The 25,997-nt window shown below is 44.4% G+C and overlaps 1 protein-coding gene across 1 annotated transcript in view; it reads left to right on the top strand.

The window, feature by feature from the left end:
- Positions 1-25,997, top strand: part of LOC132820192 (sodium- and chloride-dependent neutral and basic amino acid transporter B(0+)-like) — a 114,156-nt gene that overhangs the window by 68,450 nt on the left and 19,709 nt on the right. Inside the window, exons 11-13 of the mRNA XM_060832161.1 lie at positions 11,189-11,288; positions 20,447-20,556; positions 20,656-20,826. Of these exons, the coding sequence (XP_060688144.1) occupies positions 11,189-11,288; positions 20,447-20,556; positions 20,656-20,826 (381 nt within the window). The remainder of the gene's footprint in view (positions 1-11,188; positions 11,289-20,446; positions 20,557-20,655; positions 20,827-25,997) is intronic.

Raw genomic sequence — 25,997 nt, 5'->3', positions numbered from 1 at the left:
GAGGCGTTCTTCCTCCAGGCGTCAGGTGGTGGAGGAACAGTGGTGTAGGAGGCCCAGGACCTTCATGTCCTCAGCAGCATGGGAGGGGGAGTTGAAATGTTGGGCCACGGGGTGGTGTCGTTGATTGGTGTGGGTGTCCCAGGGATGTTCCCTAAAGCACTCTGCTAGGAGGCATCCAGTCTCCCCAATGTAGACGAGACCACACCGGAAGCAACGGATACAATAAATGATATTGGTGGATGTGCAGGTAAAACTTTGATGGATGTGGAAGGCTCCTTTAGGGCCTTGGATGGAGGTGAGGGAGGAGGTGTGGGCACAGGTTTTGCAATTCCTGCAGTGGCAGGGGAAGGTGCCAGGAATGGAGGGTGGGTTGTAGGGGGGCGTGGACCTGACCAGGTAGTCACGAAGGGAACGGTTTTTGCGGAAGGCGGAAAGGGGTGGGGAGTGAAATATATCCCTGGTGGTGGGGTCTGTTTGGAGGTGGCGCAAATGTCGGCGGATGATTTGGTTTATGCAAAGGTTTGTAGGGTGGAACGTGAGCACAAGGGGAGTTCTGTCCTTGTTACAGTTGGAGGTGTGGGGTCTGAGGGCAGAGGTGCGGGATGTGGACGAGATACGTTGGAGGGAATCTTTAACTACGTGGGAAGGGAAATTGTGGTCTCTAAAGAAGGAGGTCATGTGGTGTTTTCTGTGGTGGAACTGGTCCTCCTGGGAGAGATATGGCAGAGGTGGAGGAATTGGGAATACGGGATGGCATTTTTGCAAGAGGTAGGGGGGAGAGGTGTAATCCAGGTAGCTGTGGGAGTCGGTGGGTTTGTAAAAAATGTCGGTGTCAAGTCGGTCGTTATTAATGGAGATGGAGAGGTCCAGGAAGGGGAGGGAGGTGTCAGAGATGGTCCAGGTAAAGTTAAGGTCAGGGTGGAATGTGTTGGTGAAGTTGATGAATTGCTCAACCTCCTCGCAGGAGCACGAGGTGGCGCCAATGCAGTCATCAATGTAGCGGAGGAAGAGGTGGGGAGTGGTGCCGGTGTAATTACGGAAGATGGACTGTTCTTGTTGTGGTTCTGTTTGCCGAGCTGGGAATTTGTGTTGCAGACGTTTCGTCCCCTGTCTAGGTGACATCCTCAGTGCTTGGGACCCTCCTGTGAAGCGCTTCTGTGATGTTTCCTCCGGCATTTATAGTGATTTGTACCTTCCGTTTGTCAGTTCCAGCTGTCCGCTGCAGTGGTCGGTATATTGGGTCCAGGCTTATTGATTGAATCTGTGGATGAGTGCCATGCCTCTAGGAATTCCCTGGCTGTTCTCTGTTTGGCTTGTCCTATAATAGTAGTGTTGTCCCTGTCGAACTCATGTTGCTTGTCATCTGCGTGTGTGGCTACTAAGGATAGCTGATCGTGTCATTTCGTGGCTAATTGGTGGCAACTAGACTGGACTGGAGAGGTTGGGGGATGTAGGGCTTTTCTTACTGGAATAAAGAAGGATGAGAGGTGATTTGATAGAGGTGTGCAAGATGTTGAGAGGCAAAGATAGAGTGGATAGCTAGAGACTTTTTCCCAGGGTGGAAAAGGCTATCATGAGGGATAATAATTTTAAGATGATTGGAGGAAGGTTTTAGGGAAGATGTCAGAGGTAGGTTCTTTACACAGAGAGTGGTGGGTGCATGGAATGCACTGCCAGCAGTGGTAGTAGACTCAGATATATTAGGGACATTTAAGCAACTCTTGGAAAGGCACATGGGTGATAGTACAATTAAGGTTAGTCTGATCTTAGAGTAAAATAAAAGGCTGGCACAACATCGAGAGCTGAAGGGCCTACACTGTGCTGTACTGGTGGAGCAGACTCAATGGACTGAATGGCCTAATTTCTTTTCCTGTGTTTTATGGTCTTAAGTATTAATGGGTTCACCAAGCAAGTGACTTTGCAGCAATGCTTCCGTTGCAACAGGAGTAGGTCTGTCCAACACAAGAATCGTAACTTCAAATGCTTGTTCCACTTACGCAACCCAATCAAACTCCACCATCTGTACTGCCCAGTCATTAATCTAACTGATTCCATTGCACCCTGTCTGATTGCTCCTGGATGTGTCTGTTCTCCTTCCCAGGAGAAATTCCCAAACAAGACCTATCCTCCTCTCAGTGAGTACTGATCAATTAAACTTCAGATTTCAGATTCCCAGTGAATAATAGATCCCTGATAGTGGCTTGGGACCATCTAATGGTCAACAAGCTTTCAATCTGTCTGACAGTGGCTGGAAAACAATGCATGTAGAGGAATTGCCTTCCTGTTAAAGGCTACTGACCATCTGAGAGACCTTACCACTGGGTTTCTCAGGGGCCAAACTTCCCCTGTGCCCCCTTCCACCTCCCTGTTATTATCAAGCCCGTAATGGGACTTCAAGAGCCATCCATGATAGCAGAAAAAAAGCTCTTGGAATTCTTTCATTCGCAAACTTTCAATAATTCACCCTTAATCTCCATCGGCCCACCTGCTCTGGGTGGTGGGAAGCTGGGATGCTGTTCGAGTGACTATGTCACTTCATGATATCCCTGTTTCCAGAAGGGTGCAGTGAGGCGTGAAGATTGTGGCCACGGAAACCTCAGGTCTCCCGGGGAAACCTAAGGAGCAGAGCTGAGCCGGTGAGGTGCAAATCCCTATACAGGCAGTCAGCACCACTGAGGGGAAGAGGCAAGTAAAGGATGCTGGGATAGGCAGGCAAAGATGGAGCTAGATTCAAAGCAGCTGTTTGGAATGGGTTCTTACTCTATTGTAGAGAAAAGAGCTAACTTGGTGAGTCTCCGGTAAGTGGCTAAGATGTTTTCTATTCCTAACTTTTATCATAGTAAACCAGTTGATGACAAAGTCAATAAAATATTTACAGGCAACACAATGACTAAAATCATGAAAGCTAAGTGAGGATATCATTTCAGCTGCAGGTCATGGCTGCAGAATATGGGAGTTCCTGCATGCCATTGTGATCCAAGGCAAACACACCTGTAGCAAGGACTTGAATTTTGTGTAGCTTCAGATCAGAGTGTACAGGCTAGAGTCTGATCAACGCACATTGCATTGTAGCAGGGATGGGGAAGGTTACCTGGATTCTTTGCTGCAGGATGCAGTAACACCACTTTGCATAAGGTGATTTGATCACTGTCAGGGAAAGGAGGGCTTGACTATGAATTGGGCAGATAAGGAGTTTCATTTCTGATGAATGGCTTTTGCCCGAAATGTCGATTCTCCTGCTCCTCAGATGCTGCCTGACCAGCTGTGCTTTTCTAGCACTACACTCTCGACTCTGATGTCCAGAATCTGTAGTCCCCAGTTTCTCCCAGATAAGGAGACCTAGATTGCAGGAATGTCAGCCTATCAATTTTCCCAACAGGTTCAGGTTCCTAAGCTGTTGTGCAGAAGACTAAGGGGTTCGGGACTGATAAGCAAACTGACCATGGCACTGAGGTGCAGATGCCATGAAAGTGGAGGGAGCAATAAAGAATTGAGGTGACAGTTGTGTCGAGTTAAAGGTCTGGACATCAATCATTGCATCAAACAATACAGGTCCAAATAGCCATGTTGCCTGACCAGGATCAGGGTTTAAGACATCTGCTCAGGGCTAGAAAGGACCATTGAACAATACAGCACAAAACAGGCCCTTCAGCCCACGATGTTGTGCTGACCACTGATCCTCATGTATGCACCCTCAAATTTCTGTGACCATATGCATGTCTAGTAGTCTCTTAAATGTCCCCAATGACCTTGCTTCCACAACTGCTGCTGGCAATGCATTCCATGCTTTCACAACTCTCTGTGTAAAGAACCCGCCTCTGACGTCCCCTCTATACTTTCCTCCAACCAGTTTAAAACTATGAACCTTCGTGTTAGCCATTTCTGCCCTGGGAAATAGTCTCTGGCTATCGACTCTATCTATGCCTCTCATTATCTTGTATGCCTCAATTAGGTCCCCTCTCCTCTTCCTTTTCTCCAATGAAAAAAGTCAGAGCTCAGTCAACCTCTCTTCATAAGATAAGCCCTCCAGTCCAGGCAGCATCCTGGTAAACCTCCTCTGAACCCTCTCCAAAGCACCCACATCTTTCCTATAATAGGGCAACCAGAACTGGACGCAGTATTCCAAGTGCGGTCTAACCAAATTTTTATAGAGCTGCAACAAGATCTCAGGACTCTTAAACTCAATCTCTCTGTTAATGAAAGCCAAAACACCGTATGCTTTCTTAACAACCCTGTCCACTTGGGTGGCCATTTTAAGGGATCTATGTACCTGCACACCAAGATCCCTCTGTCCCTCCACACTGCCAAGAATCCTATCCTTAATCCTGTACTCAGCTTTCAAATTTGACCTTCCAAAATGCATCACCTCGCATTTATCCAGGTTGAACTCCATCTGCCATCTCTCAGCTCATCTCTGCATCCTGTCAATGTCCCACTGCAGCCTACAACAGCCCTCTTTACTGTCAATGACACCTCCACCGTTGTGTCATCTGCAAACTTGCTGACACATCCTTCAATCCCCTCATCCGAGTCATTAATAAAAATTACAAACAGTAGAGGCCCAATGACAGATCCCTGTGGAACACCACTCACCACAAACTTTCTGGCAGAATATTTTCTTTCTACCACCACTCGCTGTCTTCTGTCGGCCAGCCAATTCTGTATTCAGACAGCTATGTTCCTCTGTATCCTATTCCTCCTTACCTTCTGAATGAGCCTACCATGGGGAACCTTATCAAATGCCTTGCTGAAGTCCATATACACCACATCCACAGCTCAACCCTCATTAACTTTTTTAGTCACATCCTCAAAGAACTCGTTGAGGTTTGTGAGGCATGACCTACCCCTCACAAAGCTGTGTTGACTGCATTTAATCAAACCATGGTCTTCCAGATGGTCATAAATCCTATCCCTCAGAATCCTTTCTAACACTTTGCAGACGACAGACGTGAGACTTACTGCTCTGTGGTTGGTGGGGATTTCCTTATTTCCTTTCTTGAAGAGAGGGATTACATTTGCTTCTCTCCAGTCCTCAGGTACAACTCCAGTGGAGAGTGAGGATACAAAGATTTTCGCCAGTGGTGAAGCAATTACATTTCTCATTTCCTAAAGCAGCCGAGGACAAATCTGGTCCGGGCCTGGTGACTTGTCAATCTTAATGTTTGACAAAATTTTCAGCATATCAGCTTCCTCTATCTTTATCCATTCCAGCATGCACACCTGCTCTTCAAAGGTTTCATTCACTACAAAGTTTGTTTCTTTCGTAAAGATAGAAGCAAAAAACTCATTTAGAGCTTCTCCTACCTCCTCAGACTCCACACACAAATTTCCTATGCTATCCCGGATCGACCCTACTCTTTCTTTGACCATTCTCTTATTCCTCACATAAGTGTAAAATGCCTTTGTGTTCTCCCTAGTCCATTGTGGGAAGAGTTAATCCAGTTGCCTTGATCCATGTAGGTACCAATAACACGGGTTGAACTATGAAAGTAATTTTGCATAGCAAGCATGAGGGACGAGACACCAAGTTACAAAGCAGAATTTCTAAGATTAGAATCTTTCATTTATTTGAGCTCAGTGAAATTTGCTGAGGGGACACTGAATTAGACAGGTGAATACCTATCTCAAGACTGGCATAGGATATGTAGGTTCCTATCTGTGGGCCAATGATATCCATACTAAGGAAAATGGAGGCTGCACCATTGGGATGGTCTACACCTGAAATGTGCTGGGACCAATGCTTTTGCAAATTGTGTAACTAGGGAAGTAAACAGCCCAAGTAGTTAAGCAAAGGCGGCACGGTGGCACAGTGGTTAGCACTGCTGCCTCACAGCGCCTGTAGACCCGGGTTCAATTCCCGACTCAGGCGACTGACTGTGTGGAGTTTGCACGTTCTCCCCGTGTCTGCGTGAGTTTCCTCCGGGTGCTCCGGTTTCCTCCCACAGTCACAAAGATGTGCGGGTCAGGTGAATTGGCCAAGCTAAATTGCCCATAGTGTTAGGTAAGGGGTAAATGTAGGGGTATGGGTGGGTTGTGCTTCGGCGGGTCGGTGTGGACTTGTTGGGCCGAAGGGCCTGTTTCCACCCTGTAAGTCTAATCTAATCAAAGGGGGCTCAGTGTGGAAAGATGTGTTCAAGTAATCAAATGTCCAAAGGAAAAAGACAAAGTAAGAGGGGAAAATAGTGAGATGGGTAATGAGTCAGAGAATGGCAAGAAAGCTCAGAGAAAAATCTAGAAATACATGAAGAATGAGGAGTTAGTGTTAAAAAGGTATCGAATGGCCAATACTGAAGGCTCAATCTGAATGTGTGTAAAATAAACAGATTGTTAAGCACACACAGAATTAAATGCATACCATCTGATAGCCATTGTGGAGATATGACTTCAGGGTGACAAGGATTGAGTCCCGAATATTGAAGAATATTTGCCAACCAAGAAAAATAAGAAGCAAGAGAAGGGTGGAGGGGTGATACTGTTAATCAAGGATGGCATTTGTGCAATAGTATCTAATGAACCTGGTTCAGGTGATCAGGGTGTCGAATTGGTTTGGTTGGAGATACAAAATAGGGGAAGGAAGTCCCTGGTAGAAGTGCTCTACAGGGATCCTTTAACAGTAAACACTATGTGATACTATGCATACAAGAAGAAATATTGGATACTTGTGATAAAGTGATGCAATATTCATGGTTGACTTTAATCCAGATATAACCTGGAAAAATCAGATTTGGCTGAAATGGTCTGGATGAGGGCTTCACTGACTGTTCTTGACATCAGTCCTCATTACAGCACATTTTGGAACCAACCAGAGAGGAGGATGCATTAAACTTGGTAATGGGTAATGTGACAGGATTAGTCAATGACCTCAGCGCAAAGCCACACCCTCAACCTGATTGTATTTAATCAGTGTGAAAGGGAAAAGATTTGGTCTCAGTCTAGTATTTTAAATCTGAATAATCAGAAAAACATGGGCATGGAAGTTGAACTTCATAAGATGTGGGCATCGCTGGCTGGGCCAGCATTTATTACCCATCCCTCATTTCCATTGAGAATGTGATGGTGAGTTGCCTTCTTGAACTACTGCAATTCCTTTACTGTAGGTAGATCCACAATGTAGTTATGGAAGGACTCAAGGACTTTGACCCAGGAACAGGTGCTGCAGCCCATCATGTATATGGTACACACTGCTGCCACTGAGCACCCATAGTGGAGAGAGTTAATGCAAAATCAAATGGACTGAATTACCCTGGATTGTGTCAAGCTGATTAAGTGCTGCTGAAGCTGCACTTCTTCAGGCAAGTGGGGATGAATCATTCGCACCACATGGGTGGTGTGATTGATAGAATTGCTTTGTGGAGTCAGGAGGTGGGTTGCTTGCTGCAGGATTCCTCACCTCCGATCTGTTTTCGTAGCTTTGGTATTTAAGGAGCAAGTCCAGCTCAGCTTGTGGTCAATGAAACCCCACTGGAGTGTTGTTGTGAACTGGCAAATCAGGCTCAAGGGTAGATCAATAGAGATAAAAATTGCAGAAACTTAATGACACATTTCAGAATGGGATATAGCACTACATACAAGAAATATTTGAAAGGAGAGGTCACCATCTGTTAAATAAATAAGTTTGGGAAGGCATTGAATTTAAAACAAAAGAAAATAACTGCGAAAGGATAGGTGGCTGGTCAAATGATTGGTCAGAGCATAAAGAATAGCAGAGAGTAACTAAGATTACTCAGTAGGAACAAATGGGACATGACAAGAAGTTAGCAGCAGAGCGTTGATGTGAACACAGACTTGCTTGATCCCAGTTTGTAAATTTGGCTCTGCAATTGACCCACGTGTTGAAGATCACTGCTTGAACATTATCCTGTATGAAGCAGAGGATAGTGAGAAATGTCAGCACCAAACTGCCAGGTTTCAGGAAAATATTCCATAATCCTTCCCAATTGGCCAAGTGAAAGTCTTTGTGAGATTGGGGTTGGTGCTCCTCTCTGAATCTTTCTTAGGCTTGTCTTGCCACGAAGATTTGTCCATTTTGTCTTTTGATGGATCAGAATCTACACTGAAACTCCAGGATGATTTATTTAGCCATCAGTGAAGAGATTGAGGAGGACTTATACAAAGATCCTCCCTTTGGTGGACAGTAGAGAGACCCTTTTGCCTTGTCACAATCACTCGTGACTTTTTTTGTTTAGTCGCAGGATGAGGGCATCACCAGCTAGTCTAGCATTTATTGCCCAACCCTAATTGCCTGGAGGTTAAGAGTCAACTGCATTGAATCACACGTAGGCTAGACCAAGTAAAAATGGCAGATTCCTTCCCTAAAGGACATTAGTGAATACAATGGCTTTTTCCTCATTAATCAACAATGAATTTAATGTTGTCATTAGACTCTTAACTCCATTTTTATTGAATTCAAATTCCACCATCTGCTGTGGCAGGATTCAAACCCAGGTGGCATGGTGGCACAGTGGTTAACAGGTTCAATTCCAGCCTCAGGCAACTGACTGCGTGGAGTTTGCACATTCTCCCCGTATCTGCGTGGGTTTCCTCCAGGTGCTCTGGTTTCCTCCCATAGTCCAAAGATGTGCAGGTTAGGTGAATTGGCCATGCTAAATTGCCCGTAGTGTTAGGTGAAGGGATACATGTAGCGGAATGGGTCTGGGTGGGTTGCGCTTTGGCAGGTCGGTATGCATTTATTGAGCTGAAGAGCTGAAAATGTGTTGCTGGAAAAGCGCAGCAGGTCAGGCAGCATCCAAGGAACAGGAAATTCGACGTTTCGGGCATAAGTCCTTCATCAGGAGCCGAAGGGCCTGTTTCCACATTGTAAGCAAGTAAGTAAACATTAGCTGGGTCTCTGAATTAACAATCTAGTGATGATATCAGTAGCCATTGCCTCCCTTTTGTTGAAGAGGGTAACAATTATGATATCGTGGAGATGTGTTGGAATGATATTTGAATATGAAGGATGAGGTTTTGGAGGGAATCAAAGGAGCAAAGTTTGGCAGCGAAGTAGGGAAACAGACCAAGATGTAGTTTATTGCTGAGGTCTTCATTAGAACTACAGTGCGGAAACAGGCCAGTCAGCCCAAGTCCAAACCAACCCACCAAAGAGTATCCCACTCCAATGCATTCCCTACCCTATTATCTATATTTCCCCTGACTAACACCCCTAAACATCCCTGAACGCAATGGGTAATTTAGCATGACCGTTTCACCTAACTTGCACCTCTTTGGACTGTGGGAGGGACACAGGGCACCCAGAGGAAACACACCCAGACATGGGGAAAATGTGCAAACTCTACACAAACACTCATCCAAGGCTGGAATCGAACCTTGGCTCTTGGCAATATGAGGCAGCAATGCTAACCACGGAGCCACCATGCCACCCCTAATTTCCATAAAAAACACATATGCACACTAGGAGCTCTTCTAGTCTGCTTCATCATGTAAGAAAATCATTACTCCACATTCCATTCGACCCTCTGATAACCTTTCACCCCTTTGCATATCCAGAAACTATCTACCAATGCATTCAATATAGTCAATGTCCAACTTTTGAGGGAGAGTTGCAAAGACAGATGCTAGAACAATTACAACATTTAAAAGACACTGAGGTAAGTACATGAATAGGAAAGGTTTTGAGGGACATGTGCCTGGAGCAGGCAGCTAAGGACTAGCTTAGTTTGTGATTATGTTTGGCATAGACTGGTTGGACTGCAGGGACTGTTTCCATGCTGTATGATTCTGTGACTTCAAACTCTCTGCACGTAAAAATTTCTCCTTGTTGCCATCTGAAATGGGTGATCCCTTATTTTTAAACAATGACTCCTCATTTTAGAACGTCTCACATCCTCTCACACACCTTCTGAATAAGACACCGAATGATCTTATTTGATTGGGACCAGCAGTGAGCAATGCCAAAAGCCAGTAGTGGGGAGGAGGGTTCGTTCAGGTGAAAGCTATCACAATCCATCTTCCATGTTTTTGACAGGGACACTGTGGTATGGGATCAGTTCACAAATGACTGTACACTCATAAGGAAGGTGTAGAGTGGAGCAGTGATAGTAGACCCAGTGGCAGCCATATGGTCTGAACTGGGGTTAACTGGAAGAATAGGAAGGCAGTTGACAAAATTAGTCTCAAGTTATGGACCAGACGAGACCAGACCTCCTCAAAATATGTTAAGCAGGTAGCCTAGACCCTAACTTCTCCTTATTTCAAAGGTAAGTGCAAGGTACTGTATTCCAGATGCAACTCAACTGGTCAAGCTAATCAACATGAAGGAAAGCACCATTTATTCAAACAGTATAGTTAAAATACAACAAAAAAAAAGGATCTTTGAATAACTTAACTCAACTGGAAAAATTAAAAGATTAGTAGATTATTTTTCTTATCCAGTAACTATTCCAATAGAGTAACATATTATTAATGCACCCTTGGCAAAAAAGCAAAAAAGCAGATTATCTCACTTGCAACTTCTGTAGCAGGCACAGAACCCCAGCTTTTGGCTGTAGCAGAGAGAGAGAGAGAGAGAGAGAAAGTAAAATAGCTTCCACCACTTCAAGATCCTAATAGCAACTGCTGTAAGATAAACCTAAAATTCCTGCTTCTGTGGGCGGGAGCTTGACCGCACCCATTCAGGCTGCTTCTATTGTTCCAACATCTTTTTTAAAAAAAACAAATCTTCACAAGTTGTTTATCTTCTCATAAACTACTCTGAACCTGTGCTCCAATCACTATCTAAAAGAAATCAGGACACCTCTTGAAGCCAAACTCAACATGTGCAGGAAGTGCAGGGAATGAATTGAATAGGGCAATTCAGATTGCGTCTCATTAAGTGGCAGGGACAATTGTCACTTTGGGCCATGTAAAAGATGCAATGTGAAGCACCAGGGAAGCTGCAGGATTGGTTAAAATGTAACTAAGCCTAGGAACAATAACAAACGAAAAGTAAAGGCATCAAATTCTACCAAATTTATGATTTGTAAAGGTAACATGCTTGAGAGTAGAACAAAACGAGGCACTGTGGTGGGGAAGGAGAAAAGAGGAAAAAGAGAAAGCAAAACTTGATTTAATGTGTCACAATTATACCTGAATAATGGAATCTATTTGAGTTGATTTGAATTAAATAAACAAAATGCCAGAAATAGATTTGAGTTCCTGAATTAACTATGAAATTTTCTATTCATTTTAGGCTGGAATTTTCTGGATTAATTTTATTGATTATTTCTGTGCTGGATGGATTCTGATTACAACTGGTCTGCTGGAACTCATTGGCCTGAGTTGGATCTATGGTAAGTACCAAAGTGCAAACAAAATAAAACACAAACAAAATTAAATCATAAGTTAGAAAATGCTTACATGGATCGTTTAGTCTCTTAAGAAAGAAAGAAAGAAAGAATGGGCTGAAGTTATAAAGTTCCAGGGAAGAAGCAGTAAGATTCAATGAGTAGCCAAAACATTGGTTTGAGACCCATAGTGACAGATTGTGAAGTTTTAAAATTTAATATAAGGCTGGAATTGAAAGTTGATCTAATGATTGCTGTTTTTGTTTTCAAACAAACATCTTATTCATTAATGCCCTTCAGAAAAGGAAACGTGCCATCCTTACCTGGTCTGACTGACATGAGACTCCAAACCCACAGCAATGTGGTTGACCCTTAATTGCCCACTGAGGAGGCCTTCATTATCAAGTTTATCCAAAGCTCATAGAAATAGAAAATCATAGAATGCCTACAGTGTGGAAACAGGCTATTTGGCCCAACAAGTTTACACCAACCCTCCTAAGACTAACCCACCCAGACCCATTTCCCTACCCTATTATCCTATATTTACCCCTGACTGATGCATCTAACCTGCACATCACTGAGCACAATGGGCCATTTAGCACCTCCAATTCACCTAACATCCACACTTTTTGGATTGTGAGAGGAAACCCACACAGACACAGGGAGAATATGCAAACTCTATACAGAAAGTTGACCAAGGCTGGAATTGAACCCATGTCCTGGTGCTGTGAAGCTCTGAGCCACCATGCCCCAAAGGAACAAAACCACCCAGACCACTTAACATTGACCTAGGCACCAAAACCAATAGAAAACCAACCCTGTCAACTCTACGTAATCCAAAATTTCAACAAGACATTGATAGCTTAGGTGAATGGGCAAAGCAGTGGCAGAAGGATTTTCATATAAGGAAGTGTGAGATAATCCATTTTGAATTACTGAAGTATAATAGATGCCCAACAGGATTCGGGGCGTCAGGTGCATAGATCTATAAAATGCCACAAACTGGTGCAGAAAATAGCATTAAGGGGGAATCTAGATTTTTTTTAGATTACTTACAGTGTGAAAACAGGACCTTCAGCCCAACAAGTCCACACCGACCCACCAAAGCCCAACCCACCCATGCTCCTACATTTACCCCTTACCTAACACTACAGGCAATTTAGCATGGCCAATTCACCTGACGTGCACATCTTTGGACTGTGGGAGGAAGCCAGAAGAAACCCACGGAGACACAGGGAGAACATGCAAACTCCACACAGTCGCCTGAGGTGGGAACTGAACACGGGTCTCTGGCGCTGTGAGGCAGCAGTGCTAACCACTGTGCCGCCCATAACCTAATCAAGGTCCTCAGGATATTAGCAGGGAAGGACAGGGTAGACAATGACAAATTATTTTCACTGGTTGTAGATTCCAGAACCAGGGATATAGTCTTAGAATTGGGGTCAGGCCATTCAGAAGAGATGCACTTCTACACCCAAAATGGAGTTTTAGAACTCTTTCTCAAACAGAGGTTGATGCTAATTCAGTTGTTTAATTTAAATCTGAGACATATTTTGATGAAATAAGGTTATCAAGGGATATGAGCCTAAAGTAGGCATACAGAGTTAGGCCACAGGTCAGCTATGATCTTACTGAATGGTGAAGTCTTGAAGCACTGAATGACCTACTCCTGTTTCTATGCTCCTAATGTCCCTGATGGCACCTTCGCTTTCTCTGGATGTAACCTGTCCTACCAGCACAGATACATCAAATGTGGGTACACTATGATATAAACTCAAGAGTATCTCAGCAACACATCTGTTGTGGGTAAATTACCACAGGTTACCTTTAATTTGGTTACTTATTTAAAAAGTTCACAGACAATCAAGCACTGAAACAATGATTTAAGTTTTATTGCATGTAGCAACCAAAACAAGACCCCTCAAGGAAATAAGTTAAACTTCACAACTCAACTTGTCAATTACCAATTAATGGTGGAACTCAGCCACAATTCCATCTAACAGGGTCTGTCTGTCTGTTTGTCTCTGTGCATGTCCAGGGTTCAATCCTTTAGCAAAGCTGTCCTCCAGAGTTCTGCTAAAGAAGGAGCTCTGGTGTTCGATTCTTATACAGATTTTTACTCAATCCTTCAAATCCATGATGTGATATTACTAATGATTTCTTTAAGAGTCCTTTCATCCAAAATATTGATTAATCTTCCGGCACCCTTGAGATTGCAGCTTGCTTACATTTGGCATTATCTGTCTGCCCAAAAACACACTATGTCTTGTAATTACTGCTTAAATTCTTCAGCAAGGCAAACATTCATACTTGTGGCATGAGGCATCAAGTTAGCAAGCAGGTATCAAAGCACTGTGGGGCAGCACGGTGGCAAAGTGGCTAGCACTGCTGCCTCACAGCACCAGAGACCCGCGTTCAATTCCTGCCTCAAGCAACTGTCTGAGTGGAGGTTGCACATTCTCCCTGTGTCTGTGTGAATTTCCTTCCACAATCCAAACATCTGCAGGTTAGGTGAATTGGCCATGCTAAATTGCCCATAGTGTTAGGTGAAGGGGTAAATGTAGGGAATGGGTCTGGATGGGTTGCTCTTCAGAGAGTCGGTGTGGACATGTTGGGCTGAAGGGCCTGTTTCCACACTGTAAGTAATCTAGTTTAATAAATTTTGTTTATGAAATCTCAACTCCTTAATTTCCTTGACATGGCTAATTGCTTTCAATCTCTATGTAACAGCTTGTCTTTGTCCCTTAGCAACTTATCCCAGGTAGAGCTATTGCTGCTGCTTTCTGTGTGTAATCGTTCATCTTTGATTCTTCCAATCCATGAACAGTCATTGAAATTTGGAAGTCTATAGTATCAAGCATCTATTAATCAAGGGGGCCAAGTCTTAAAGGGCATAGTGATGATGGCAAAATTCCCTCCAACTTGTCTTCACCAATTTACCTATCAACAATGCATCTGTCCATGATTGTGTCACTAGGAGGGACCACTGTGCTGTCATTATGGAAACCAAGTCTCCACTCACAATGTAGATATGTAGATACTGTTCATCAATTTGTGTGGTACTACCTCTGAGATTTAAGAGATACTTTTGAACAGGAGCCTATTATCCACAGGGTACTGTGGGCCAACAGCAGAATCTTATTCAACCACAATCTGTATTCTTGCAGCCTGGCAAATTCCAGAGTGGATGAGACACCTTGCATCCTATAGAATTCTCCAGCCAGCTCGCTTCACTCAATGTAACTGCTGAAGGCACTGGATATTGCAAAATCTATAGACACTGAAAACATTCTGGCAATAGCACTGAAGAAGCTTGGTATGGAATTAGTTGCACTGCTAGCCAAACTGTTCCAGTCCAGCTACGACAATGGTATCTAGCAAACACTTGAGCAGTATCCCAAAGTACGTTCTGCACACAAATTAGATCCAAACAATCATTGCTCTGAGACTACTCTCAATCATCAGCAAAGTAATAAAAAGGATCATTGATCAATGCTATCAAGTGGCATTTTTAAAGTAATAGCCCACTCAGTGCGCAATTTCATTTCTGCCTGGATCACTCAATTCCTGGCCTTATCATAGCCTTCCTTTAATTATGAACAAAAGAGCTAAATTCCAGAAGTGAGAAAGTGAGAGTGACTGTCCTTTTTCCCAGGGTAGAAATGTCAAATCTGAGCTGAGAGGGGGAAAGTTTAAAGGAAATTTGCAAAGCAAGTATGTTGCAAAAGGTGGTAGGTGCCTGGACCACATTACGAGAGGAGGTAATAGAGGAAGATTCAACAGCAACATTAAATAAGCAGTGAGATAAATATAGGAACTGGCCTGGATTTGAACCCTGTCACATGGAAAAGGTGAAATTTCAATTCAGTAATGTAGGATAAAATGCAAGCCTTATGTTTACCATGTAATAACAGTAAATTGTTGGAAAAGCCTAACTGGTTCACTAATATCCTTTTCCAGTAATGTCATTGTCTTGCCACTAGGCAATTAAGGATAGGCAATAAATGCTGGTTGAGTCAGTAATGCCCACATCATCTGAACAATTTAAAAAAAAAATAGAGAATCTTACTGCCACTCCTTGATGTTCATTGGTGTTGCCATCTCTGATCCTCCCACTATCAACATCCTTGGGCTACCATTAACCAAACTTGAAGTAGACCCAGTTAATTGAATGAGTCAGGCCAGATGAATACTTTAGCTACAAGAGCAGTATGGAAGCCAGCCAATCTGTGGTAAGGATCTCAGCTACTGCCTGTCCTAAACCCTGTCCACCATTTACAAGGCACAAGTCTGATGGCATACTCCCCACTCGCCTGGATGCGTGCAGCTCCAACAATATTCAAGGAACTCAACACCATCCACGTACTGGTATCCCATTCACCATCTTCAATATTTGCTCACTCTCTTCACCACTGACACACAGTGGGTAACAGTGGAGTAACTCATCAAGGCTCCTCTGATAGCATCTTCCAAATCTAACGACCTCTACCACCTAGAAGTGATAGCAAGGGAGCAATATCATATGTAAGTTCCCTCCTCGCCCCATATCATTCCTGACTTGGAACTGTATTGCTGTTCCTTTACTTCCTGGTTCACAATCTTGGAACTCACTTCCTAAAATTACTGTGGAAGTATCTACATGCCAAAGATTGCATCAGTTCAACATGACAGCTCAGCACCACCTTCTCCAGAGCAATTAGGGATGGGTAACAGATGCTGGCCCAGCTAGTGATGCCCACAATCTTTTAACAAAAAAAAACATGTTTCTCTCTACAGTCTTCTTGAATTGATTCTTCAGTTCCTTGTTGTTATCACATATAGCCTGATCAAAGCTCAAAGGTTTCACATTCTGGTGTCTGGCAAGCAATGCCCTGACCCAGTACTCTGCTTTCAGTCAATTCCTCAAAACTGTATCTTTTCGCTCAGGAAATGATTGGTTTCCAGCTTCTTGGTGACCTCATGTGCTCTTTCTACAACACAGACTTTGATGTCAAATGACAAGAGAATTACTGTACAACAAGATTAGTTTGTGGCTATAACCACAAATTCAGGTCAAACACGGTGAAAATCTTGTGTGTGGGAGGTTGTATTTCTGGACATTCTCTTGATCACTTCTTTCCAGTTTTGTGATTCCATTGTTGCTGTGAAGCTTCATCTTTCTTTCATTTCTGTGTTGTCAGTACGTGTTAGTGATTTTGAGAATTCCACTTAAGCTTTCATAATTAAGGTGTTTGGTAATCTGTTCCTCATGACTAGTAGAACTTATTGTCAATATTCCTCCAAATCTGCCTTCTTGAAATGTTGCGGTCCTTCTACTGTAGATATTCCCACAAAGCCATTGGGGAGGGAATTCCAGAATTTTGACCCAGTGACACTGAAGGAATGGTGATATATTCCAAGCCCTGATGGTAAGTGGCTTGGAGGGAAATTTACAAATGCTCTTCCCATGGATCTGCTATGTATGTTCTTTGAAATGGAAGTAGTTGCAGCTTTGGAAGTGCAGAAGTTTGGAAGATTTCTGTAGTGCATCTTGTAGATGGTATGCAAGACTGTTGACTTTCAGTGATGGAGGGGACAAATATTTCTGGATGTGGTGCCAACCAAGTGGGCTAATTGAAATGTTGAGCCTATTGTATCAAATACTATCTGTGTGTGGAAAGTCTGTCAGAAACCTTGGCAATTTCTCCAGTCCGATTTTGAAAAGCATCCTTATTACGGTCAAGTTCACATTGGTTGTCAGTGCTTTCCTGTAAAGTTTGGTTTGGTAACTATCAAAGAGTATGGATTCTAACCTGGTTCTTGCTCTTGGGGGGCTTGACAACATTCATGGTTAAGGCTGAGATGCTAGGCTCACCCATAACTTTGATGTCAATGTGATTGAAGTGTGGAGATTCGTTCACGGCTTTTTAACATGAAATGGTGTTCTTCATTGCAGGGCGGTGAAGTGGAGAAAATACAAATTGAAAATGTTGTCAGTGTGCGCAGTCACTCATGCATGACTGCAATCTCTTGTTATGTGAACATTGAAAAGCTTGTCACATTCTCAAGATGAGTGTCAGGCATTTCAAAGATGTTGAGAACATTCGATGGTTAGTCACTATGGAAATGGAGATTTTTGTCTTCCCTAGTTTTCAGAGACTAAAGTTGTTCAATACTGTCTACTGAACCTCTTCGATCTGAGAGCATTTACATCAGAGCAGCCAGTGGTCAATGTCTTCTGTCCAAAACAGTGCTCCTGACTTTATTCAGGGTCATCCTCTCCAGATGCTACATTCTCTCACCCTTTCATTTTGGTACTTAGTACCCATTGGTGCTGGTCTTAGTGATTAATTCCGCACTGATGAACATGAATTTTTCACAAGCTTGACAATATATTTCCCAGGAGCATGACACAGGGCCCAGTGTGGTGAGTGCCACTGCAGCAAAAACATTGTTTGGACAAGTCACAACTCATTCAGTGAGATTTCTCTTAGGGTTTTTAAAAAGAAAATTCATAACCTAGAATCAGGTGCAGGCCATCAGCTGTATGAGTCTGCTCCACCATTCAACATGATCATGGCTGCACATCCAACTCCGTTCCTGTTCCCACTTTCTCCCATACCTTTGGGTCCTACAGCACTAAGAATCTATATCTAGCGCTTCTTGAAAGCATTAAATGTTTTGGCTCCAGTCACTTTCCATAGCAGAGTTTTCCTATATGCCAGCAACGTATACAACTCTACTGTTGGCAGCCTCAGTGTCAGTAGCTCTGAACTCTGATTGTGATAGCAATAACTCTCGCAGTTCTGTCAGCCTTGTGTCTTTAACTGCTTGCCAGCATTGCTGATCAGCAACTAAACCTTCTGTTATTTGTTTTAATTTCCCATTCATCATGTTAAACACCACCAGAAATCGCCTTTCATTTCTATTGCCTCAATGGCATGCAATATTGATCAATTGTTTTATTTACTTCTTAGTGCATTTGAAGATAATTGTTTTGTTTAAATTATTTTTCTTTGGTGCAAGGTACGTTCTTAATGCATTTTTTTCTGGCGTTGTAATCATTTTCCTCAGGTGGTATAACAGCATCAAAGGAAATTTAAAAATTTTCCACTTGTAGTAGAGAAATTAGATCTTTATAGAGTCATGTAGCATGGAAACAGACCTAACTCATCCACCCTAAACTGAACTATTCCCATTTGCCCATGTTTGGCCCCTATCCCTCTAAGCCCATCCTATTCATGAACCTGTCCAAACATCTTTTCAATGTTGTAACCATACCTGCATCTACCATTTTCTCTGGCAGTTCAATTCATACACACTCGACCCTCTGTGTGAAAAAGGTTGCCCCTCAGGTCTCTTTTAAATCTTTCTGCTTTCGCCTTAAATCGATGCCCTCTAGTTTTGGACTCCCCTACGCCAAGGAAAGCACTTTGACTATTTGCCTTATCTATTAGCTTATTTTCCCTACAGTGTGGAAACAGGTCCTTTGGCCCGACCAGTCCACACTGACCCTCGAAAAAGTAACCCATCCAGACCCATTTCCCTCTGATTAATGCACCTAACATGATGGGCAATTTAGCATGGCCAATTCACCTGACCTGCACATCTTTGGACTGTGGGAGGAAACCGGAGCACCAGGAGGAAACCCATGCAGACACAGGGAGAATGTGCAAACTCCACACAGGCAGTCACCCCAGGCTGGAATTGAACCTGGGACCATGGTGCTGTGAGTCATTGTGTTGCCCCATCTATGCTCCTCATGATATTATAATCCTCTATTAGATCACCTCTCAGAGTCCTGCACTCTAGGGGAAGAAGACCCCAGCTTCTCCTTATAATATAAACACTCCAATCTAAGTAGAAAGGACATAGACAACACCATCTTGAGTCAGCAATTCATGATTGAGGATCACGCTCCTTTAGAAAAAATATCCTCGGATGATCCAAGTTATTTTTCGGTTGTAATTGAATGGTTATTGCAATGAGATTACTGGGCACACTAATCAGGCCACCCTATTGACAGCAGCAGTCTCTTCCTCATTTTCGATGTCTTGCTCTACTCCTCACCTTTCCCTACTCTCTTTCTGTATCTAGGCTCCATCTCTCCCTGATTCACTCAATCCTACCCCTCCCCACCTCCTGGCACATAAACAGCCCCTTTCTCTAAGCTCTTATTTTGTCTCCACAGACACTGCCAAACCTGAAGAGTTTTTATCGCAATTTTTTTTCTACAGTGTGGAAACAGACCCTTCAGCCCAACAAGTCCATACCGACGGTCCAAAGAGTAACCCACTCAGACCTACCTGTTATCCTTTATTTATTCCTGACTAATGCATCTAACCTACACATCCGTGAACACTACGGGCAATTTAGCATTGTCAATTCACCTAACCTGCACATCTTTGGATTGTGGGAGGAAACCCGAGCACCTGGAGGAAACCCACGCAGACATGGGGAGAATGTGCAAACTCCACGCAGACAGCATTCTGAGTTCTTTGTTTTGTTAATTGTTCAAATATGGATTTCTCTATTATTCTTTAAGGCATCCCTCTGCTGGTATATGTGGAAGGCAGCCTTCAGTGGGCAAAGTACACAATCAAATTCTCAATATTCAGCAAATTAGGTAGAGATGTTCTTCATCTCCTGAAGATGAAGGAAATTCAAGTGTTCTCCTTCATTGTGAACTGTGTATATCATTTGGTTCCAACAGGAGAGACTCTGTATTGTGAACTCATGATCCCATCATTCTTACTTGCATGCAACTAGTTGAAGCTGGGGTGATTTTTTCTACAACTATTTTTGTATAAGGGTGTGAGGTCTGAAAGAGTTCTTGCTGAGGGGTCTATTAAGCACTATCTAACATGGCAGCATTGCATGGACTTGGTGGGAGAATAGTTTAGGATCTTGTAAGAGTAAAGACCTATGATTTTGATCTTTCATATAGACTGTAACAATGTCTGTCACAACAGTGTAATTTGGCTTTCACTGTTAATCAAACAGCTTTTTAGATCCGACCCTGAAAGAAGATGGTGGCAGTAAATCACATGGTGAGCAAAGGCATGGATTGTTCATATGACATTCTGCTCCCAGCTGCTGATGGCGATGCTGCCAAAGTTTTACCTTTTGCCTTGAAAACAGGACAGAACAAGTGATTTGGTGTCTCTCTGCTTCCTTGTTCACAGGGTTAAACAGATTCATCAAGGACATTGAGATGATGATTGGGGAAAGGACTTGGCTCTTCTGGCTGTGGTGGAGAGTCTGTTGGCTTTTGATCACCCCGTGTGTGTTGACAGTAAGTTTTTGTGATTGAACAGAAATTAATCAGGATGCCTCTTGAAGTAGACTCTCAATCGCTCTTTTTAATCTGGTTTCACACATTGATTTCCCTCAGATAATTCTAATCTGGTCCTTAGCAGTGATTGCCCCTCCAACGTATGGATCTATTGAATACCCTGTCTGGGCAATAGCACTGGGCTGGTGTCTGATCATCTTCTGTATGATGTGGATCCCGATCGTGACTGTGGTGAGAGTTGTCCAAGCTGAGGGCTCCACCTTGTGGCAGGTAAGGAAACACCTTGACGTTGTCCAAAGATTAAGAGAATATGAAGAATCCTTACTTTTTTCATTAACTACAATGAAAAGTTAAACAAAAATTATGTGAAGCTTTATTCATCACAGGACTTTCTTTTCCTGACATTTTTGTCACTAAATTGAATCTAATGGCGCTTTCTTGTCAAACCAGTTAACGTTGGTCAGTTTTACTGACACTGCACCTAAATAGATAGTGTTGATATCCAATCTTCACTAGTCCCACCTCTTTCAAGCATCTGTTGGCACCAATAAAAGCATATTTTTGATGTATTTTCATTAAGAATACGTGTTCGGTCTATTCATTGCACAAGTGTAAGTAAGAGAATGCAGACATCCGCAGTGAGCTCAAAGTCACGTTTAAAATGGAACTGTCAAATTAGCATCCTTTCCTTGATCAGCCAGAGGTTTCTCTATTACTGAAAGCCCTTAACCTACCTTCATAGGACAGTATAGATGTTGGCATTCCTTTCGCTTCATGACCTCATAGATATGGGCCAAGCCATTTGTTCACCTTGCAAACATGATGCTAAAGGCGCACACGCCAAAGCCAGTCTACTGAGTAATGGTGAACCTGATTGGATTATTCCTCACTGTTAATCATGCAAAGCCATGTGTAGACTAAAGCTGTCACTTTGATCATGATAACTGCCCAAACTACCTCCAATTATCCTGGAAGGATATTGTGCCTCTAAGTATTGAGCAGTAACAGTTGGTAGTGCAACTCTCATGGTGTTCACCACTAACATGATGTTGCCATCACTTAAAAAGTTGCTCTGTCTTTTGCATAAATGCATATTATAGCACCTGGATTTCAGATGTTCTGAGGTTTGGTAAGTAGTCCATTAGTGACAATGACTGTTGGATTGTATCAAATAGCATACTGCTTTGGCAGTTCACAACAAGTGAAGTATTAACTGTTCACCCTGCCAGCTGACAATTACAAAACCCAGAAAGCAGTGTTGAATATGTGAGATGATTCCATGATAGGGCAACATTTACTGAAGTTCTAGCACATGCTTCAGCTTTACCTTTTGCAACAATCTTAAGCCAGAAGTGCTGACTGGATAATCCATCTTGACCTCCTCCAGCATGACAGATATCAATCCTCCACCAATCTGAATAACTCTACGTGACTTTAAGAAATGGAGACACTGGATACTGTAAAAGCTAAGAGCCCTGATAATATTCCTGCAATAGCAATGAAGACCTGTTCTCCAGAACTTGCCATGCTAGCCAAGTTGTTCCAGTATAGTTTTAAAGTTGGCATTTTTCACACGATGGTCAGGTATGTCTGTATGTATAAAGCAGGATAAATCCAACTCGGCCAGTTAGTGCCCCATCAGTCTACTCTCGATCACCAGTGATGGAAGGTGTCATCAACAGTGCTATGCAGCAGTCCCTGCTCAGCAATAACCTGCTCAGTGATGCCCAGTTTGGGTTCCACCAGGGCCACCCAGCTCCTGACCTCAGTACAACCTTGGTTCAAACCTGGACAAAAGAACTGAATTCCAGAGAGGAGGTGAGAGTGACAGGCCTTGACATCAAGGCCGCATCTGACTGAGTGTGAGATCAAGGAGCCTTCAACAAAACTGGAGTCGATAGGAATTGGGAAAACTCTGTGCTGTTTATAGTCATGCCTGCACAGAGGAAGATGATTGTGGTTGTTGGAGGTCAATTATCTCAGCTCCAGGGCATCTCTGCAGGAGGTCTTTGGGGTAGATATTTTTAATCAACCTCTTCAGACTTGTTATAGCACAGATCTGGAGCAGGTACAACTTGAAGCCAGACCTTATGGTCCAGAGGCAGACTCACTATGATTGACTATAATTGTCTAATTCCTCAAAATTGTGTCCGAGGGACTTCAGCTGCTTCATCAATGACCTTCTTTCCATCATAAGGTCAGCAGAGGAAATGTTTGCACATTGTTCAGCACTATTTGGAACTCTTCAGAGAATAAACCATCCCATGCTCAAATGCAGGAAGACCTGGACAGTATCCAGCCTTGGGCTGATAAACGGCAAATAGCATTCACGCCTGCCTATGACCAGTTCCAGCAACAGGAAACCTGATTACTGTCCTTGACGTTCAATGGTATTGCCACCACTGCAACTCCCCGTGGCCCAACATTTCAACTCCCCCTCCCACTCTGCCGAGGACATGAAGGTCCTGGGCCTCCTCCACCACCACTCCCTCACCACCCGACGCCTGGAGAAAGAACGTCTCATCTTCCGCCTTGGAACACTTCATCCCCATGGCATCAATGTGGACTTCACCAGTTTCCTCATTTCCCCTCCCTCTACCTTACCCCCGTTCCAACCTTCCAGCTCAGCACTGTCCTCATGACATGTCCCAATCTCCCTTCTCACCTATCCGCTCCACCGTCCCTGCTGACCTATCACCTTCAACCCCCACCTCCATCCACCTACTATACTCTTAGCTACCTTCTCCTCAGCCCCAGCCCCCTCCCATTTATCTTTCCATCCCGGAGGCTCCCTGCCTCATTCCTGATGAAGGGCTTTTGCCCGAAACATCGCTTTTCCTACTCCTCGGATGCTGTGCTTTTCCAGCACTATTCTACTTTGATCTCCAGCATCTACAGTGCTCACTTTCACCTAAGAAAGTCAACTGGACCCATTATATAAGTAATGGATCCACTCCAACCTCTCACCCTCAGAACGTGCAGCCCTCCACCCCCTCGGTTTCAACCCCAACCTCACTGTCAAACCGGCAGACAAGGGAGGTGTGGTTGTAGTTTGGCGCACTGACCTTTACACCGCTGAGGCTAAACACCAGCTCGCGGACACCTCCTCCTACTGCGCCCTTGACCATGACCCCACCTCCCACCACCAAACCATCATCTCCCAGACCACCCATAACCTCATCACCTCAGGGGATCTCCCATCCACCGCCTCCAACCTCATAGTCCCACAATCCCGCACCGCCCGTTTCTACCTCCTGCCCAAAATCCACAAACCTGACTGCCCCGGCCGACCCATTGTCTCAGCCTGCTCCTGCCCCACAGAACTCATCTCTGCATACCTCGAAACGGTCCTGTCCCCCTTAGTCCAAGAACTCCCCACCTACGTTCGGGACACCACCCATGCCCTCCACCTCCTCCATGATTTTCGCTTCCCCGGTCCCCAACGCCTTATCTTCACCATGGACATCCAGTCCCTGTACACCTCCATCCCCCATCATGAAGGACTCAAAGCCCTCCGCTCTTCCTTTCCCGCCGTATCAACCAGTACCCTTCCACTGACACCCTCCTTCAAGACTGAACTGGTCCTCACTTTGAACAACTTCTCTTTCCAATCCTCCCACTTCCTCCAAACCAAAGGAGTAGCCATGGGCACCCGCATTGGCCCCAGCAATGCCTTCCTCTTCGTAGGATATGTGGAACAGTCCATCTTCCGCATCTACACTGGCACCACATCCCACCTTTTCCTCCGCTACATCAATGACTGTATCGGCACTGCCTCGTGCTCCCATGAGGAGGTTGAACAGTTCATCCACTTTACCACCACCTTCCACACCAACCTCAAATTTACCTGGACTGCCTCAGACTCCTCCGTCTCCTTCCGAGACCATTCCATTTCTATCTCGGGCGATCGAATCAACATGGACATTTATTATAAACTGACCGACTCCCACAGCTACCTAGACTACACCTCCTCCCACCCTGCCCCCTGTAAAAACACCATCCCATGTTCCCAATTCCTTTGTCTCTGCCGCATCTGCTCCCAGGAGACCAGTTCCAATACCGAACAACCCAGATGGCCTCCTTCTTCACAGACCGCAAATTCCCCCCCAGACATGATTGACGATGCTCTCCACCGCATCTCCTCCACTTCCAGCTCCTCCGCCCTTGAGCCCCGCCCCTCCAATCGCCACCAGGACAGAACCCCACTGGTCCTCACCTACCACCCCACCAACCTCCATATACATCGTATCATCTGTCGTCATTTACGCCACCTCCAAACGGACCCCACCACCAGGGATATATTTCCCTCCCCTCCCCTATCAGCATTCCGAAAAGACCACTCCCTCTGTGACTCCCTTGTCAGGTCCACACCCTGCACCAACCCAACCTCCACTCCTGGCACCTTCCCCTGCAACTGCAAGAAATGCAAAACTTGTGCCCACACCTCCCCCCTCACTTCCCTCCAAGGCCTCAAGTGATCCTTCCATATCCACCACAAATTAACCTCCACACACATCATTTGCTGCATCCGCTGCACCCGATGTGGCCTCCTCTATATTGGGGAGACAGGCCGCCTACTTGTGATGGAACATTTCAGAGAACACCTCTGGGACACCCTGACCAACCAACCCAACCACCCCGTGGCTCAACACATCAACTCCCCCTCCCACTCTACCAAGGACATGCAGGTCCTTGGACTCCTCCATCACCAGACCATAGCAACACGACAGCTGGAGGAAGAGCACCTCATCTTCTGCCTAGGAACCCTCCAACCACAAGGGATGAACTCAGATTTCTCCAGTTTCCTCATTTCCCCTCCCCCCACCTTGTCTCAGTCCCAACCCTCGGACTCAGCACCGCCTTCTTGACCTGCAATCTTCTTCCTGACCTCTCCGCCCCCACCCCCCTCCGGCCTATCACCCTCACCTTAACCTTCTCCCACCTATCGCATTCCCAACGCCCCTCCCCCAAGTCCCTCCTCCCTACCTTTTATCTTAGCCTGCTTGGCACACTATCCTCATTCCTGAAGAAGGGCTCATGCCCCAAACGTCGATTCTCCTGCTCCTTGGATGCTGCCTGACCTGCTGCGTTTTTCCAGCAACACATTTTCAGCCATTATATAAATACTCTGGCTCCATGAGCAGGTCAGGGCTGAGGATCTTACAGTGAGTAACTCACCTCTTGACTCCCCAAAGCCCGTCCACTATCCACAAGGTACAAGTTAGGAGTGTGATGGAATACTCTTCACTTCTCCGGATGACTGTAGCTCCAATAACACTTGTCAGCATTCAAGACAAAGCAAGCTACTTGATTGGCATTACATCCACAAACATTAACTCTCGTTCCACCACTACTCAATAGCACTAGTGTGTATTGTCTACAAGATGCACAGTAGAAATTCAAGGTACCTTCAACAGCACCTTCCAAACTCTCAACCCGCA

Source organism: Hemiscyllium ocellatum, chromosome 11, assembly GCF_020745735.1.
Source record: "Hemiscyllium ocellatum isolate sHemOce1 chromosome 11, sHemOce1.pat.X.cur, whole genome shotgun sequence".
Classification (NCBI taxonomy): Eukaryota; Metazoa; Chordata; class Chondrichthyes; order Orectolobiformes; family Hemiscylliidae; genus Hemiscyllium; species Hemiscyllium ocellatum.
Note: the sequence above shows the minus strand (reverse complement) of the source record. Positions and strands in the feature narration are given on the sequence as shown.